The sequence below is a fragment of the Ptychodera flava genome, chromosome 22 (genome assembly GCF_041260155.1).
Source record: "Ptychodera flava strain L36383 chromosome 22, AS_Pfla_20210202, whole genome shotgun sequence".
NCBI classification, from domain to species: domain Eukaryota; kingdom Metazoa; phylum Hemichordata; class Enteropneusta; family Ptychoderidae; genus Ptychodera; species Ptychodera flava.
Window position 1 is genome coordinate 30,946,031 of NC_091949.1, and position 18,790 is coordinate 30,964,820.

The window sequence follows — 18,790 nt, forward strand, 5'->3', positions numbered from 1 at the left end:
GAGAAGACAGACATGGTTTGACTAAAATGAACGTTTACTAAAACAAACAAACAATATACAATTTATTTTCAGAAACATAAAAAGATTGAATATTTGCATGCTGCTGGCAGTAAACTCTGAGTAGTAAAACAGTCTCTTTCAAAAGTTCAAAACATCTATTTAATATTTAACAATAACAATTCATCTATTTAACAAATTGAATGTAGAATATGAGACTCAGTGTTTCTCTAGTTTCCCTCCATACTCCCTAAGTGACAAGTCTTTCAAACTCACTATTTAGGAGTGCTGTGTTCATGACAAAATGTATGCCATGACGTCTATTGTCAATAGATTTTGTGAATATCTCCAAGGGTAAACCTGGTCAATTTTTTTGCAATTTTTTGACTTTACTGCCATCAGCATGAACCTTTGGCTAGATCAAGTTCTATACTAGTACCGGTATATCCGATATGCTTGACGTAAAATTCAATTGGATTTACGTAGTAAAGCTGGTAAATATCTTTTAATCTGATATTCAGTTGCACTTCAACACAAACAATCGACAGAATATTGTGAAGTTGATGATAATGCTGTAAACTCTTTGTGGTCTTTTGGCAAAATGTGATCACATGAACTTGACTACAGGTTGCAAAACAGTACGAACATTTTTGACTTTAACTCATTGTAACTTTTCTCTGTCAAGCTTGTTCTTCCTTAAATTCGTATTTTCCCCCCGAAATAATTGCTTGATAAATTACACTGATTACATGTTGTAGTTCAGTTTGAAGATTGGCAGGTTGTTCTTTTCAGTTGTACTGAATTTACTCAGCATTACACTTCATCTAGTAAATGGTATAATCCAAGCTGAATCAAACCATTTTCAAGAACATGCAGGGGTGTTTGCAAAATCTTACCTTCAGCACTTGATGGGAGCAATGTAGAGACAATCTGAGCCTGTCCGTGTTCATTTTTAAACAGAAAGCATTGAAAGCAGTAGAGAACGGCACATCGTAAAACAAATGGCTGTTTTTCATTCACCATTGACATTAACAGAACAACTATGGCTGGCCTGCAAAAGATAAAAGTATATCAAAATACAGTCTGTATGATGTCATAATATTCCTCTTTTATAAGTCTTTTATCAAAGGTATTATAACTTTCTCATTTATCTGCTGGTTCCAGAGTTTAAATAAACAACATAAGAATTCCATTGAAATATTGTTACTTTAAGTTCAAAGATTATTGGCGCACCACAGAGGAGTATTTTATCATTTTACAAGCAACAGTGTCTGAGGAAAGCACGTTCCATTTTAAATTCAGATCATATTTTAAATTCAGAATTCCAACTGCTTCCTTCTGGAAGACGTTTTAAGTATCCAGTTTGCAAGACAAACCGACTCAAGAATTCTTTTATCCCTACCGCTGTGCGGTTTCTAAATGATGTATCTTAATGGTCGTTGTGTGTTGTTACTGTATTTTAGTTTTAGTCTAGTAATTGTTGTTTTGTTGTGTTATTTTGTGTGTTGTCCGCCAAACTGAATTGCCCTTAAGGTATGAATAAAGTTGAATTGAATTGAATTGAATAATTGCATCATTAGAATCATTATAAGTTTCGACGCCATTTTGTCACTATTTTGTATTTCAATTTCACCTTCAGTTTTGTGTTCTACTCCTAAAAGCATGTTGAGATTCACAGTATGTAGCTTAGACTGTCGACAGTCCCTCGTGCCTTCTTTGACCGGATTCACTTTATTAAAGTGCGGTAGCAATCCAACGTAGGTGATCGAGCGCTGAAGGCGCAAGGCCGAGTGCCGAAGGCACGAGATCGAGTGCCGAAGGCATGAGGACTGTTATACCTTGTATGCGCCCTCACAGAACCGTATGAAAAAGGTGACGGTGACAGTCACAACGAGTGACATGGGAACTGCAGCGCAATGATTGTTGACATAAAAACACAGCGCGGCTGTGGTAAAGGAAGGGCCCAGCTAGTGGGGATCATGGAATCAAAAAGTTGTTTTACTGACATAGAAACTTGTTGGGCTAGGTTTTCAGGCACAGTATCCCTGGATACATGTATATGACGGGCGAGAGCAATACACGGGCAACGAGATGATCGTGACAAGACGTTACAAACAACGGCAGTCTCAGAGAGGATAGAGTCCTCTTCATTAATTAGGTCTGTGATAAAAATACTTTGATACAGATGGCGCTCATTGGCCAAGAATGAGTTCCATGGTGATGAAAACATAAAACCAATGTAGGCCACCATCCTAAAGTTCAGAAAATGAGTCAAAGTCTACAAATTAATCAACAGGATGTTGCAAAACATTTTTGCATACAATTCTAACACTTGACAGATTATCACTGGTACCATATTTCATAAAGTTTGATGCAGTATTTACATTACTATGAGATCAACATCTGTATCAAGTTTCATCACATTTGACGTTGTATTAATTTGTGGCTATATCACCCTAATTAGGAAAGTTCATTACTTATGCAATTACAAATTAATTAAATGACACTGATAAATGTCTTTTTCAATGTTAAAGCAATGTGAGCTTAACATCAGTTAACATCTGTATAAAGTTTCATGAATTTGATGCAGCACGTATTTCTGGACATATCAGCCTACTTATGAAATTTCAATACTTGACATGTTACTGCTACATGACGTGAAACAAATTGACGAACATATGTATGAAATAGGTCAATGTCCTTGTACCAACTTGAATGATACTGGTGGAAATATGTCCGAGTTATGGCTCTGTACGTTTGAAAATTGTAACAAAATCACCGCCATGCAGCGATATTTGATCTTACTGTTTAAAAAATCAACATGTATATGTATGACGTAAGTCAATGTACATGTACCAACTTTGAATAAGATCAGTTGAGACTTGCCAGAGTTATGGCTCTCGACATGAAACAACCATAACAAACTTGCTACCATGTGGCCACATTGGACATCTCGTGAAACCAATCGACATACATGTATAAATAAGTCAATTTCCTTGTACCAACTTTGTATAAATTTGCTTGATACATGTCTGAGTTATGGTTCCGGACATGAAAAAATCGGAAAAAAATGGCCACACGGCGCCCATATTGGATTGTATCATAAAACAAATCAATGTGCATATGTATGACATAGGTCAATGTCCTTATACAATGAATAAAATCGGTGAATAAAATTAGTTGAGACATGCCCAAGTTTTGGCTAAGGACACAAAAAAATTGTAACAAAATGGCTGCTATGCAGCCATATTGGATCATATCATGAAACAAATTGACATACATATGTATGACATAGGTTAATGTCCTTGTACCAACTTTGAATAAAATCGGTTGAGATATGCCTGAGAGTATCATGGCTCTGTACATGAAAAAATCTTAACAAAATGGCCGCAATGCAGCCATATTGGATCGTATCACATAACAAATCGACGTACATATGTATGACATAGGTCAATGTCCTTGTACCAACTTTGAATAAAATCGGTTGAAACATGTCTGAGTTATGGCTCTGTACATGAAAAAATTGTAATAAAATGGCCGCCTGGCGGCCATATTGGATCGTATCACAAAACAAATCGACATGCATATCTATGACATTGGTCAATGTCCTTGTACCAACTTTGAATAAAATCGGTTGAAACATGTCTGAGTTATGGCTCTGTACATGAAAAAATACCGTCAAGGACAGTGTGCTCACATTCGGTTTGAATTGGTCCATTCGAGAAATATTTAAACCAGGAAAAACAAGAATAACAAAAGCAAATAAGGTCTCCAACTTAGGTACTGGAGGTCATCTTTAGGAACATGCATATCAACTTCTATAGCAATGGGACAAGCAGATCCTAAATACATAAGCAAATGTCAACCACAAAAAATAGACAGAGAAGGTTTGATAAGAAGAAAAGGTGGGAGTGGGTAAAAAAATGTACAAGGGATCTGGTAAAAAAGTAATGCTACCTCATCAATCTTCTAGACCCTACCCCCTCCTGAATATCAAATGTTCTATCCCTTGGTATTACATAACGCCAGATGACAGGAAATATATTTACAACCTTGGGATTTTTTAATTAATGCCATGAGTGTTATCATTCTAATGTAAACAGCACTTAAGTTAGTTACAGATGGTGAAATGCCTTCCACTGTGGATGGTGATTACAACATCTGGAATTATCCTGGATCCAAATTTCTCATCAGTTCTCAGTGTTCTCCTTAAATAAGGTAACAGGGGCGTGGTGCCCTCTTGTAAATTCCAAGCGCCCCCTTGCCAGAAATGAAAAAGATTTATTTTTTTGAAGAATAAAACAATAAAATGTACGGGGGGGGGGGGGGGGGGGGGGGGGGAGTTGACAGTGATTTACAAGCAAAATGCAAGCTTGAGCGTCGATCCTGCAGGCTGCAAACGTAATTCTCATCGATCTTGCAAATCTCGCAAGTTTGTGATGTCATCCGAGATCATAAGCCCATGTGCAACTCATTCATTGATGGCAGCCATATTTGCATGGCACAGGCCGTAACGTTAGCCACGGTCAGTCCCTCCATACGGGCCGTGCATTAGGTAACCGACTTAGCTGTATAAACATGCCTAGGAACTTGAGGGTAACCAAGGACAGCAGAGTACTCTGAAGTTTTTATAGGAGGTTAGAATTTCGCTTGTGTATTCCTTCCCAAAGCAAAACGACCTATTGTTAGACTCGGTCGGACGTGTACGTGTATCAGGCTGAGAACACATAAGCGTAAGTGTTATGGTGATAATTTTGACATCGATGAATAAATGTATGTCTGTCGCTATGTTTTCGTTTTCAAAAAATATAATCTTCATTGAAATCAGTGAACTGGAATAAAAGTTATGGAACACTGTCTCAGATTTCTTTTCCTTTGAGCTTTTTTATATGAAAAAAATCTGAAAAAATACTCCCCAAGTGCCACCAAATAACACTATTTTAATCTCTGTTTTCAAAAGCTCCAATGGCAGGAGGGGGACACCCCCTCCTGACCTCCCACCGCGACCACATTAGCGGTCGCTTATGGTGCTTCGCACCACGTCTTCGCCCTCTTTTAACAAAATCCTGGGGAGAACACTGAGTTCTGTATGTCTTACATAGAAAAGTTGCAAAAAATTGGTCCGCAATGAAAAAATTCACTAAGCTTTGTTTTCTGGATCAAATTTTCCTACATATTGATACCAAATATGACAAAATTATGTTCACAGCCTTCAAAACTGTCTCACAACATATCCTGGGTTGGTGTAGGTCATTTAAGGTCACAAACTGAGAAAATAAAATATACAAATTTGGGGGTTTCCTAACACTTTGAACAGAAAATGTATCTAATAACATCCCTCGGGACTTTATACCAAATTACAAAGCTTTTCAAACAAGTAATTTTGAGATCAAGTTTTTTTGACCAAAAATGACAATATTGTCTTAAAATACAAATTTGTATATTTCGGACAATTTCCACATATCTAACTATTGTCATCTCTGTACGTCTGTGTACCAAATACAAAAGCTGTCTGTCCGGGGTTTTAAAAAGAAGAAAGACTATTTAAGATTTTTTGACCAAAAATGACAAAATTGCTCCAAAATAGTAATTTTCCAAATTTTGTCATAATTTCAACAAATTAGAAGCATAACACCCTCGCAAAGATCCAACCCAAATTTGAGAGCAATTGGGCTGGCGGTTTCAGAGAAGAAGAATTTTTACTGAAAATGAGAAAAATCACCAAAAAATTCAGTAAAAGTACAAAATTAAGGATATCTTCACAATATTCATAAAACTGTATTAGGTTCACCTAAGGTACTTGCACACAAATTTTCAAAGCAATCAAAACAGCGGTTCTCGAGATATTAAATCTTGACCATTTTCACATTTTGTAAGCTCATTTGCATAATTTTGGCAATGCAGACTTTATTTGAACAAAATCCCATCTATAGCCCAGGATGCATCCACACACCAAATACCAAGCTGAAATGTGCAGCGGTTTGCGTGTTTTTGATGTTGACGGACATACTGTACATACATACATACATACATACATACATACATACATACATACACACATACATACAGACGCCATCGACTTCAGCCTATACGATAAACTCACATTGGTATAACCAAATGTGAGCTAAAAATCGTAATAAAATGGCCGCCTGGCGGCCATATTGGATCGTATCACAAAACAAATTGACGTGCATATCTATGACATTGGTCAATGTCCTTGTACCAACTTTGAATAAAATCGGTTGAAACATGTCTGAGTTATGGCTCTGTACATGAAAAAATCGTAATAAAATGGCTGCCTGGCGGCCATATTGGATCGTATCACAAAACAAATCGACGTGCATCTGTATGACATATGAAGTAATCCTTGTACCAAGTTTGAATGAAATCGCTTCTTGCATCTCTGAGATATCTGTGTGAACGGACGGACAGACGCACACACGCACGCACGCACAGACATGACCAAACCTATAAGTCCCCTCGGACGGTGTCCATGGGGACTAAAAAATAACAGGGCGAAAGTGCTAGTCCTTGGACAAATTCTTGCAGCTATTTCTTTCCATATCAAATTGATAATAATTATCTTCTGGTGTTGCCAAGAAACCAAAATTAAAATAGACTTCCAGACAACTACTTGCAACCTCATCTTACTTACCTTGGTGGATTAGAGGGCGCTGTTACAGATGCAAAATAATCTTGATTGGTGTTGTTCCCTCGGATGACCTCTGACACGGTATTGATAGTCTGTGGAGTTAAGCACACATTGTGCATCGGGTTAACAGTGTTTCATCTGGGCTGTTGGATTGTGGGATTCCTGTAGATTGGCAAGCCATGCCATGTCTGTCATGCACCGCAGGGACATTTACACCACTTTCTGATGATGGCTTAAATACACCAAGATGGTTCACATTCACAACCATGCAACAACGTACACAGAATATTCTGCTATATCTCATAACACTTTGGTGACTTCCTAAATATTTTGTTACATTATCATTGAATGTTTTTGCTAGGTTTTCATTTTTAAAGGGACAGTAGCTGTGGCATTTGATAATTTTTTTTGCTATTTATTGTATTGAATGTCAATTGCAAGTTCTTGCTCTTCTCCCTAAAGCATGTTGAAATGCTATTTATTGTAGCTTGTCAATGCAGCATCTATGTGACTGTGTAAAAAGCACTGGTGTTGATGATATTTGAATTGTAGTCTAGACAAGAATTCACTTGTCAACAATACTAACGCAGTCTGTACATGTACACACTTAGTTGACAAGCTGAACACTGTGTGGATCTAAATAAATAGAAAGTAAAACAAGAAACCTTATATGACATGCAAAACAAAAATGGCAAAAAATCAACAATGTTACAGCCACAGCCTCATTAAACTCTCTGAAGTCTGACTGAATTGATATGATGATCAATAGCGAACTAAGCTTTGATGTGAAACCAAGGTAAACATAAGCCCTGACAGAGTTAAAGTTTCAAAGTCTTTTCCAAAGCTGGTGAGTACTTTGAGCAGAACAATGTTACATCTCTGTACACTGTATCCTACCAACCTCAGTGAGTATATCAGCTGGTACTCCACTTGCCATGAGAATGACACACAACTGCTGCAATAAACCACACTGATGAACAACTTTCTGACAAGCTATCGTGGCCTGCTGCGGGTTGCTAGGGGAAACCATGGTCCTGATGACTTGGAGCATGAGATGGATGTTGGTGACTTTCTGAGCTGACCAGCCAGCTTCAGATGATTTGGGTTGATTTGCAGACTGTAGATCAAAGAATGGCGTCAACCTTTGGATAAAGCTGTATGAAGAAAATATGAACTGTAAATAATGAATTTCTACAACACACAAATGAAGTGTTTTTTTCACTATTTTCACATCATTTTCATTGCAGCCACATAAATTATGCTTCTTAATCATATTTCATTTTTACAGTCGATTTTGGATTACTGAGTAAGTGCACCAACATGGTAGTTTTTCCCATTTTTTTAACTCTAAAATTCATACAGTTTTAATGCAAAATGATTCTTGACTTAGGATATATCTTGAACTGTTTCTAAATGTCAACTTTACATGTGTCTTGTTCTATACATTAAAATGAATATTGACATTATCACGATTCAGTAGTTTGAATAATGCATTTATGTATTATTACTGACCAATGAATTCGCAGATGACCCATTAATTTGGAAGTTATTGGTCACAATTTGTGTCCGATGATTTGTACCACCTGGTTGCAAAACTATTACAAGAATCTACACAAGACATTGATGTTCACTAACCTTCCCTCTTTGAAGAAAGTCTGGTTGGAACTATTTTTCATGATTAAATTGAGCAGCAAGAGCAGACAATCTTCAACAACGATTCCACCGTCACTGTTGCCTTCTTCTGTTATGATTTCCAGTAATCTTTCAAATGCATTTTCAAAAGCGACAATTTTCTGGATGGCAGCATTACTCTTGGTTAACTGGATTAAAAGCAACAAACCCTGGGGAAAAATGAAAGTGTTTAGTATTCAACAGAGAACCACTATGCTTGTTGTATCTGTAAAGATAAATTTTGAATTTGACCAAATTGAAGCTGCAGCTGACTTGGTCAAATAATTGAATCAGTTACTTTTTCATAAGTTACATGTAGAGAATGTACATTTCAAATACAACAGTGGATTGCAGAAGGAAGATATCTGCAATTATTGCTGACGTGAAGACTGTACACAATGTATACAATGTGAATTTGACCAAAGCTCCCACCAACAAGTTCCCTATTTCTCTAAACAGTATTCTCTACGGCTGAGGACACAGTGTTTGAGAAATTTTACAAAAATCTGATCTCTTCTCTCAATCAAACATATGTTTTCAAATCACTCAAATGAGAATTGAAACGAATCGTGACCTTAAAAATACATTTTCTAAACTTTGAAAACTTGCTCATAAATTTGTCTATAGACTTCACCAAGTAATCTCTGACGGTACAAATCACAACAGATAATGGGATATCTCCAGTACACTATGTCATATGTACACAAGGGAGTAACACTGAAAATTGACTTACATCATTCCTGATGACTTCTCTGCTGTCAGACAGCAAATCAACAAGCTTGGACACTCCCATAGGACTCACTAGGATAGCTTGCTGCAGTTGGTTGCTTCTGTTCATTAGCAATGATGTCAGCAACTTTACTGTCGGTCTCCGGATATGGAAATCATATTCCTGATTCGGGAGGATAATGTCAGTATGTTATGGTGAGCAAGTCTGTTGGTAGTCTACAAATCTCATACTCACAGCAAAACCATTTATTCATTCAAAATGGTAAAAACTTGTACAACTTGTTGTAAAACTGATTAAAATACTGCCAATAGTAAGTGATAACTAGCAACTGTAATGTTACATCCTCATGACTACCACTCTAACTGTAAATTGACCAGCAAATACATGTTATCAACTGGAAAAATGGTCAGACTAACCCTTTAGCCATAATGGGTTGGCCTAAACCCATCTGTAACAATGATGAAGAGGAGCTGTTTACAGAAAAGTGGGGTGAACAGCTTCATAAGTGTAGCTAAATGAAGCTTGTATCTCTGATTCCATCAAATTTCAATTGAATTCATATTTCTGAATTCATATATTTGAATACACATACAGTATGTCAGAGTTCTCCACTGCCCGGAAAAACAGGGAAGACCAATTCACATAACAATAAATAATTTACATATTTGTTTATTGTCAAATGCGATGAAACCTGTACTTACGGACACCTCTCTTATCAGGAAACCTCTTTATAAAGGACAGATTCATCAAACCAAACGTTACACTTTGAATATATTTTCACCTGTCTATTAAGGACACCTCTATATTAAGGACACTTTTTCCATTTCTGAAGGTGTCATTAAACGGGAAGTTACAGGACCATGGGCGCACTATAGGGGATTACTGATGACGCAGCCATTTGCAAACACTGGGCAGGAATTTTGAATTCTCATAGCATCGCTTTGATTGTGTGATAAATTTGAATAATCATGATGGGCAATTTCATGACATATGCAAAGAGGGGTCAAATGGTCGTACTGGAAACAAATTTTGAAACATATGCATTCTCCAACAAAAAAATGGAACATTTGTTCAGTTTATTTTCAACTCAAGTTTAATTGCCATATATTCGCAGACATCATATGCAAGATACAATAACAGTGAATGCTGAAACAAGGCAAAATTATGGGATTCTGGGACCCAACACTTTTTTACATTTGCATAGATTTACGATTTTATAGGGGAAGTTCCTGTTTGATAGACATGTTTCACAGTACATTCTTTTGTATTGTAATTAACATATGAATAGATTATTCAAATACACAAAGGCAGCCCACTTTTCAAAATCCCATTGTGGAGAACCCTGTACATGTATGTGTGTAAGTAATTCTTACCTCCAATAAACCTAGAAGCAAGGAAACATTTTCTGTACTCTTGATGAATATTTCAGTAAATTGTCCGCTAAGATCCTCTGGATCCAAATTTCTTGGTGCTTCAGAAATAAATTCTTCATCTATGATAACGAAAAGAAAGGAAAAGAATTGGATTTATAAGGATTTAAACGCAATGAATTCCTCAATACCATTCTCTCATGCACTGTTATATTTGAAATGCTTTTTGCACGAAAATTGAAAAAAAATTCAATATTATGAAAGCTTCAAGAGCAGTTTCATATTTGTGAAGATACAATTTTTTCAATTCACACAACATCATTTAGCATCAGAGTATGAAGCCGTAAGGTCTTTGGAATATATGGTACAATGTGGAACAAAAGACTGCCAATTTGACAAGAAAAGCAAAAAAATAGTATTACAACTACAAATGTGCTTTTAATATCATATGGCATAGGACCACTAATTCACTTCCGGGTTTGTTACCCAAGAAGATAGGTTGGAAGAAAAATAGTGCAGACCTAGAAGTTTTGACACCTGCATGGATGGTTGTTTAGTCTGAACTTAAACTTGAAGTATTTTTGTAAAGATATTTTTCTGCTTGAATCAAAATGCAGACTGTTGTGAATAATAGCTGAAGCATACTGTAGTAATATGGTGAGTTCTAAGGCCCATAGAAATCATAACAATCAGCCTGAATTTTGTCAAAAACACCACTGAGGGCGCTATTTTCATCGCTATCTCAAAATTTCCGTGGACTTTCCCACACGAAGAATTCATCAGTAGTCAAGCTGACATTAATCTAACACCTGTTAAGAGGATTCGTGCCGCTGAATGTTTTAAAATAGGAAAATTGAGCTCAACGCTACTGTGGTGGCTATGGGAAATTAATTAGTGGTCTTATGCCATATAATTTTAATTTACAATACATGTAAAGGTTTTAGTGTGGGACACTAATCTTCACATCAGTAATCTTGACTTACTCTCAACTTCTGATGTAAAATTAGTTTCACTTTTAGACTACCCCATGTAAAACAATGTGCCAGAAGAATGTACACTTGATTAAAGCCACAAAAGATACAAATTTTATGCATTATTTTCATGATATTATTTTCTAAAGTTGGTTCCTGTAAATGTGCTAACTGAAGAACGTGCATGGAAGTATCAATGCTCACTGGTTTTAACTATACCTACACATTTTAACAGGTTAAATAATAAACGGGTGCTGCACTCATAAAATGGTGCCCTACAGAAAAGTACAAAACATACAGTATTTCCTGCACATATACATCATGACCATTTAAAGGCAGGGGGAGCCTATAAATACCCCCTATCTCCCTGGGGATTCATAATCCAACATGAGTGGCACATGGTAACAACGTCAACGAATGCTCCCGAAAATCTGGATCTTTCAACAACCATGGTGTAAATTAAAGCACTGTTCCAACATATTACGTTTTGTGAATACTTGTGGCATCACCCTGTTGGCGAAATTCTCTCATTTTTTCCATTTTAAGTTGATTTTTTATGCCAAAACTGCTTCGATGCTGTGTTCGAAGCGTCCAACAAAACAATAGATGAAAGCATTCAAACAGCTGCCAATCACGAGGGGACGCGAAAGGTGCAAACGATCAAACATTTGTTGTGTACATCGGATCGATTACGATGTCAACAATGAATAAACGATTCTTACTACTGAATGAAAAAACTTGACCAACGGTTACTGAACACGCGCCTCAATGAATTCAGACACAAACGGACTACTTCATGGTTTCAAGCAGATTGCCTCTCCCTTTTTGTTCGTTGATATGTGTACCTGTAGGCCTATGAATGGGTGATGTGTGTGTTGACCTGCAGTACGATATTTACGATAGATCGCTTTTGGAAGTATGTTGTGGCCTAGCCCTGCGTACGATGACGTGTATTCCCGGCGTTATACGGCCTCCCACCACAGCTCTGCTGATTACCATGGACAAAACCGGCAACATGTGGATCCAATTTGGACGGAGCACGAAAAACTACTTTCTAACTGTTTTCGGCCGAAATCAACTCGATTCCGATCTACATGTATGCAGCCTACCCAAACCACTCAACCGCTCACAGACTGCGAAAAAAAATGCTCTCGTGACGTCCAAAACCGTTGTTTGCTCGCGATGCACGGTCAATGGCTCATGCAGTGGACGGGCATTGTATACGTTCATGCCACGATTACATGTATACAGGTGCCCATGAGCTTCATTATTTCCTGTCGGGTCGGGGCGATGAAACTAAATCGTGATTGATTCATCTCTGTCGGATTTGACCAAAAAGAGACACTTGCCATAGATTATAGCATCAAATGTTGACCGTTCAGACTGAAACATGATAAAAGGTCTGAAGATCGCCGTGATCGGTGATGTCTTTCTTCTCTATACGTTTTTCTGAGCTAGTTTTTTACTAATTGTTCGAGTATTAGCTGACGTTTTTTTGAAAACTTAATCAATTTTCTTTCCCAACCAGGGCACAACATTACCTTTTTACTTTCATGGTAACCTAGGATGAATTAAATCGCAGATTAATAGACTCTTATGTTCTTCCTCGATTGTCTGTGACTGATTTTGCTATCCCAATATCGATATTGCGTTCGCACTCGGGTGTCTTGAAACTTACGTCATTCACTGAATAGTTTTCGAACAAACTCAAGAAATTCGACACTACTAACGAATAGTCGGCAAAATTTACAGAGATAAGCAATAATAATTATGGTCATTTTACCGTCTTTTTTACCATTTTTGCCGTCTTTAGCTAAGCGGACTCGTTTGACGGAAGCAGTATATAACGATCTGAGTTCCCATATTTTTACCCTACCGTACGAGTGTAGTATTCGAATGAGTGAGATCATAATCTTACGCTGTTCCGAGTGGTCTGGAGATTTTTATAATATACAATAAATTGACCTTATCAAAGTACTCTGTTTTACATTGCTTGGATATTGATATTTTTCCATACGTTTTGACTGTTGATTTGAAGTCTTTTGATTTTCCATTGGCAGCGGCACATGTACGGTTACAACCGCCATGTGATGACCAGAGTGTGATTGTAAAGTTGTCGGGAAGTTAAATAGAAGAAAAATCATTTTGTATTTAGAGGCTTCAGTTCGGGATTTTTCAAGATAAACAAATCATTATACATTTCCTACGTCTTTGAAACTGGGATTACGGTAATGTGATGAATGTGATGAAAATTTTGTGAACGTCTTTGCAATGTGTTCCACGATGAGTGTGAACTGATTCTTTGTTAGTAAAAATCGTCAGAAATGGTCCAGTGACCGTGATAAAATAAACACAGATGCAAAACCATTGCGAGGAAGATAGTAAGAAATTCACATTGCAATATTTGCTGTCGTATTTCTCAGCAGGAATAATAAGTTTTTACACGTTGTGTATAAGAACAGCAAGCAGGTGTTCGGCGGTCAATTGCTTCTATCATAATGATCTTGATCGCAGCTATTTGGCGAGAAGACAGCGGGTACTTATAATCTCGCAAAATTATTGATATCATGTCTTTGTGTTAAAAATTTTCGATTGGAGGCAGCTCAAATCAACAGCCGTGATATATTCGGAATCGTGTTCTCACTGGACACCGAACTGCCTGCTATCAACAGTACGTTATGTACCATCGGCGGTAACACATTGGTCGTAATCTTGTCTAATTCTGCCCCGACGTTTGTGCCGTCCAGAAATTTCAAAGCTAGATTTTTTCACCCTGACATATAATACAGCGACCTTGCACACTAATGATCATTCCACTGTTTCTGTTGTGGTTTGTTGGTTTTTTAATTTGCTCCGTGGCCCGGTAAGATTTTTTCAATACGATACACAGTTTGAAATTTTTTCAAGGTAAATTTAGTATATTCCCAGTTTGTGGGGTAAAGTTTTCTGGAGTGAAAGTTTGAGTTGACGCTGTTAGAGTAGACGTCGAGCCCGGCACAGCTGACTGGGACGCGGTCGGTTTAGGGTCGTTTAGTCCAGAAACCTGCAGCAGAGTTCTGTATGATCACCGTTCGGCATTTGGGTGATTTTTTGGTCAAAGTAATGCAGTAACAATGTACGCCAGATTCTTTGTGTTGTTTTTGTCACAACCGTCATACGCGTATACGGACGGTTTTCGATTAAAAACGGTTAGTAATATCCAGTGCTCGTAAATGCGTTCAAAATTTATTCAGTGACTGTTTACGCAGCAGTCGTAAATACGACTAGGATCTACCACCACGTAACAACTGTAAACACCGCATCAACAGTCCATACAAAATTTTGTGCTGAATCGAGGGAGAAACAATTGCGGTAGAAAAGGTCAGTCCATCATCCGTCAAAGTTGTTGATCGAAAAATCTTCACTGAGCGCCAACTACATGAGTGGCTGTTATAGTTGTACACGTAGTTTGTGGGCTTTCCACTTCCCTTGTTACGAGCTATGTTCCAAGTGCGTCAATCTACGAAGATTTTCATGTAATGAGTTACAGACATCGGTGAAGTACCGGGTACATTGATTTTGTTCAAAACCACTGCCTGTTTGTTCCTCGTGTTGTTTTTTTGTGTCCCTAACGTCGACTGGCTCTATGTGCGTACAAACATAGCAGTCGGGATTAAGATTTCCTGGATAAAAAGATTTATTCCGCCTCTGACGCAAAGATACACACTGTTTTACATGTGCCACTCCTAGGCCCTGGGATCGATTTCCATACCTTTAAAGGGATATAGTCGTCGGAACTGCGCTCAAAGGTCGTATGGGACCCATACGACCCATGGCAACAATGTATCCAAGGCACAATGGTGATTAATGACAGTTAAAACATGTCTGTCATAATCTATCATCGTATAATTTAAATGTTGCAGCTCTGATGATGAGGTGCATCTTGATATCGTGCACGAAATACATTGTTTGTAAACAAGAAACTCGCACAGGCGCAGTTCCGACAACTATATCCCTTTAAGAAACAAGCATGATACCATTTACTTGAATGCACAACACATGATGGCCAACATTTCGTAGTTGTAATCTTTATTTTTTCTGGCACATGATTAGGTTTTTTGAAAGTGGCAAGAAATCTAAAATGATGTCAATACATTTGAATTTACCTCAACACTTATGACAGTGTTATACACTTTTTCAGTCTTTAATGGGTCTTAACGGTATTCAAAGAAAACTAGGAAAACAGGATATTTTAAGATCGGTTTAATACACATATGCAACTATTGTGGCTTTACATTTGAAATTTTAGGTGGCCTGTGCAGGGTTATATATACACTGGACACTGAAAATTCTGCCTATAGTATGACATGAGATAGTCAGCAGCATAGTGTGAAACAAATAATAGCTGCAGGGAACATACATACCTTCTTCATCTGGTGGCTGTGTGGTAACAACATTGTAAAGTGTGTCTAATGCATAGCTGATTATCTCTCCATCACCACGGTCTGTCTGCAGCACATTGATCAAGACATCCATACCCTGAGTTCCCACTTCAAGGCGAAATTTCTACAAAATCATGGAAGTAATATGGATAAAGCAAAAACTCTGAACATTTTAACCTTTTGAGTGCTGTAATTGTTCCCACCAAAATTTCAGAGCCAAAGTTTTACCAATTTTTATAAATTTTTCTGCAATTTTTTGATAATTTTGGACCAAATGGACATCACATTTTATTGGCTACTGTGTGATATCAAAATTTTAACAAAAATCTGAAAAAAAATGACTGGAGTATATTTTCTAAACGTGACAAAAATTGACTTCGGTGCTCAAAGTGTTAATATTTTTGTTCTATGAAGAGTTTCTTGGTAAATAGCATAAAAAAACATTCATTGTGAAAGCTTGCTCTGCAAATGTAAGATGCATTATTGTTGACAGTTTCCAGTTTGTGGAAAAACAAAAGTCAGACTTTTGCCACTAAGTCATCTATACCTTGAAAGATGCTACTAAAAAGTGTTAACAGCATAGGGACATTATTGTCTTGAAACTGACATACTGTGATGCACCTCACAATACCATAATATGCAAGGTGTTGACACGCTGAATATTTGTTGCTGAAGAATGCCTGGTCAGTGGTTGGACTCATTTGGTCAGTCAATGTGTGAGTCTTGTAAGTTGAATAACAGAATTTGAATTCCTGTAACATTACAGTGCACGAATATGACATCATGAACCCTTTGAGTGCTGATTTTTCCCACCAAAATTGTAGTGCAACATTTTACCAATTTTTATGAACTTTTCTGTAATTTTTGTGATAATTTTGGACCAAATGAACTCAACACTTCATTGGCAAGTTTTTATCAAAATTTTGCCAAAAAAGTAACAAACATTGACCTAGGCATATTTTTTAAGGGTGACAAAAATTGACTTTGATGCTAAAAGGATTAACTAGATTTCTGGCCATACACAAAGAAACCAATTACTTGCATTAGGAGCAGTGCGCCCTCTAGGCCAATTTGATTTGCCACTGTCTCAAGAAAATTTTAGACATGATGTGCATTATAAGTTTGGGGTTATTTGGAGAAATTTCAATTCGGCAATATGGCTTTGTACGGCCCGATAAGTTCACGTTTCTGTTGTCAAAGTTGCCTGATACACCTCTGGTCAAATCACTTGACCAGATAACTGTGTTCATCATGTAAAATATGCTTTACTTTAACCTCAATCTTGCCTGGTCTCTAAATACCCAATCTGCAAAGTCAGTAAAAGCTGTATTATTTTGACATGATATTTTGGTATGGTGGAGAAGGGTAAGTCAGCAAAAGTCATGACAATGGTTACAGTATTTTTCAGGGGCCTTCAAATGTTCAAGTCTTTGTTAAAAATGCAACATACAGGATACATTATGCCTCATTGTTTTTATCCAACTTGACTTGATGGTGACATATGAACTACAGTATGCAGGATAAGGGTTACTGTAAAGTTCCTTTGTTACCAATAGCGTTTCACATGGATCAGGTATATGTTCTATAGGGTGTCACAATTACATGACTGGCAAGGTAGTTCTAATGATGAAAGTCATTACTTTGAATTATCACTGGATAAGTGGATTACAATACAAAGTTTCAGCGTTACTGGATAAAGTATAAAAGTTGTTACCTTGGACAGAGACTTAAGAGCTCTGACCGCGTCTCTTCTGTCATCTAGAAGAGTTGATGTCTGGACCCTCTCTACCAGTCGAGCCACCTGGTAACAATAGCAAAGACATTGTTTCAATGTCAGACCTTGCAAGCAATAATTAAGTAATAAACACACCCAGCAACGGTATACCATGAGATTTTGACCAGTTCATGACATATATGCACAAGTGATAGTGAGTGCATATATGGAGTGAACTGGTCAAAATCGAATGGTATAGCGTTGCTGGGTGTGATTTATTGTTATTATATTATAACAGTATATTGAAATTCTGGCAAGTAAAGCCAAAAAAACCTGGATATTTGCTCAAGCTGAGAGCTTGTGTGTATGCCAGCCGTGGTATATCGCCAATATAACATGTCACGTCGCGACCAATCAGATTGCTGTATTTGCACCATCAATATAATAATTGTCATACCACACTAACTCCTGCACAGCTTCAAGTAGCATCATGGTTAGACCCCAACCTATTTTCACAACCGCTGTGAGCCACCTCATTGACTTTTTTGGTAGTTTACTCTGATACCGACTGATATTGCTGATTTAGCTCACAAAATAATGAAAATGCAACCTGTACCAACTTCATCACTGACTATCAACAACTCATCTCCTACTTGTGCCAACTTTTTTTGACAGTGACTACATGTACTTTCAACTGTTTTTTGGTGAGCCATAAACAGTTTCAGCTGCAAATGGCACATATAAATTGTTGACAGCTTATGGGAAAATGGTTGAAAATACATGTTCTTATCGTCAAGGTAGCTAGCAGGAGTAGAGAATGCATCATAAATAGTCAATGACAAAGTAGGTAAATGTACAAGTTGATTTATTTTGCAAGCTAAGTCAGCAACACCTATCAGTATTGTAGTAAACTACCAAAAAGGTCTATGGGGTTGCTCGTAGCGGTTCTGTGGTGATGACCCTGGACCCAAGTGCAATGGATAAGCCACAGCACAACTGCGATATTAAGCTACATGTATATATAAGTCCTACCAAGTGGAATGCAGTTACGTCCATACTGAATTATTGTTCTCTGGACTGGTTACAGTTAACAACTACATATACCAGAATTTACTTGACAGTCAGCTCCTTTTCAGAGAACTTTCATGCCAAACTATCTTCCATAAATTCTATTTATGATGACATAACTGGGTTTTTTTAATACCTACATGTATCTCATAACAGTGTGAATGCAGTTTGTTGTTTCGCAAGATTATCATAAGAG

The 18,790-nt window shown here is 37.3% G+C and overlaps 1 protein-coding gene across 2 annotated transcripts in view; it reads right to left on the reverse strand.

Moving 5' to 3' along the window:
- LOC139123181 (general vesicular transport factor p115-like) overlaps nt 1-18,790 on the reverse strand; it is a 42,520-nt gene that overhangs the window by 22,799 nt on the left and 931 nt on the right. For both annotated transcript variants that reach the window (XM_070689276.1, XM_070689277.1), the window contains exons 2-9: nt 17,527-17,613; nt 15,795-15,936; nt 10,424-10,542; nt 9,054-9,212; nt 8,285-8,490; nt 7,551-7,803; nt 6,653-6,741; nt 894-1,048 (exon numbers count right to left, since the gene is read on the reverse strand). In XM_070689276.1, coding sequence (XP_070545377.1) covers nt 894-1,048; nt 6,653-6,741; nt 7,551-7,803; nt 8,285-8,490; nt 9,054-9,212; nt 10,424-10,542; nt 15,795-15,936; nt 17,527-17,613 — 1,210 coding nt within the window. The remainder of the gene's footprint in view (nt 1-893; nt 1,049-6,652; nt 6,742-7,550; nt 7,804-8,284; nt 8,491-9,053; nt 9,213-10,423; nt 10,543-15,794; nt 15,937-17,526; nt 17,614-18,790) is intronic.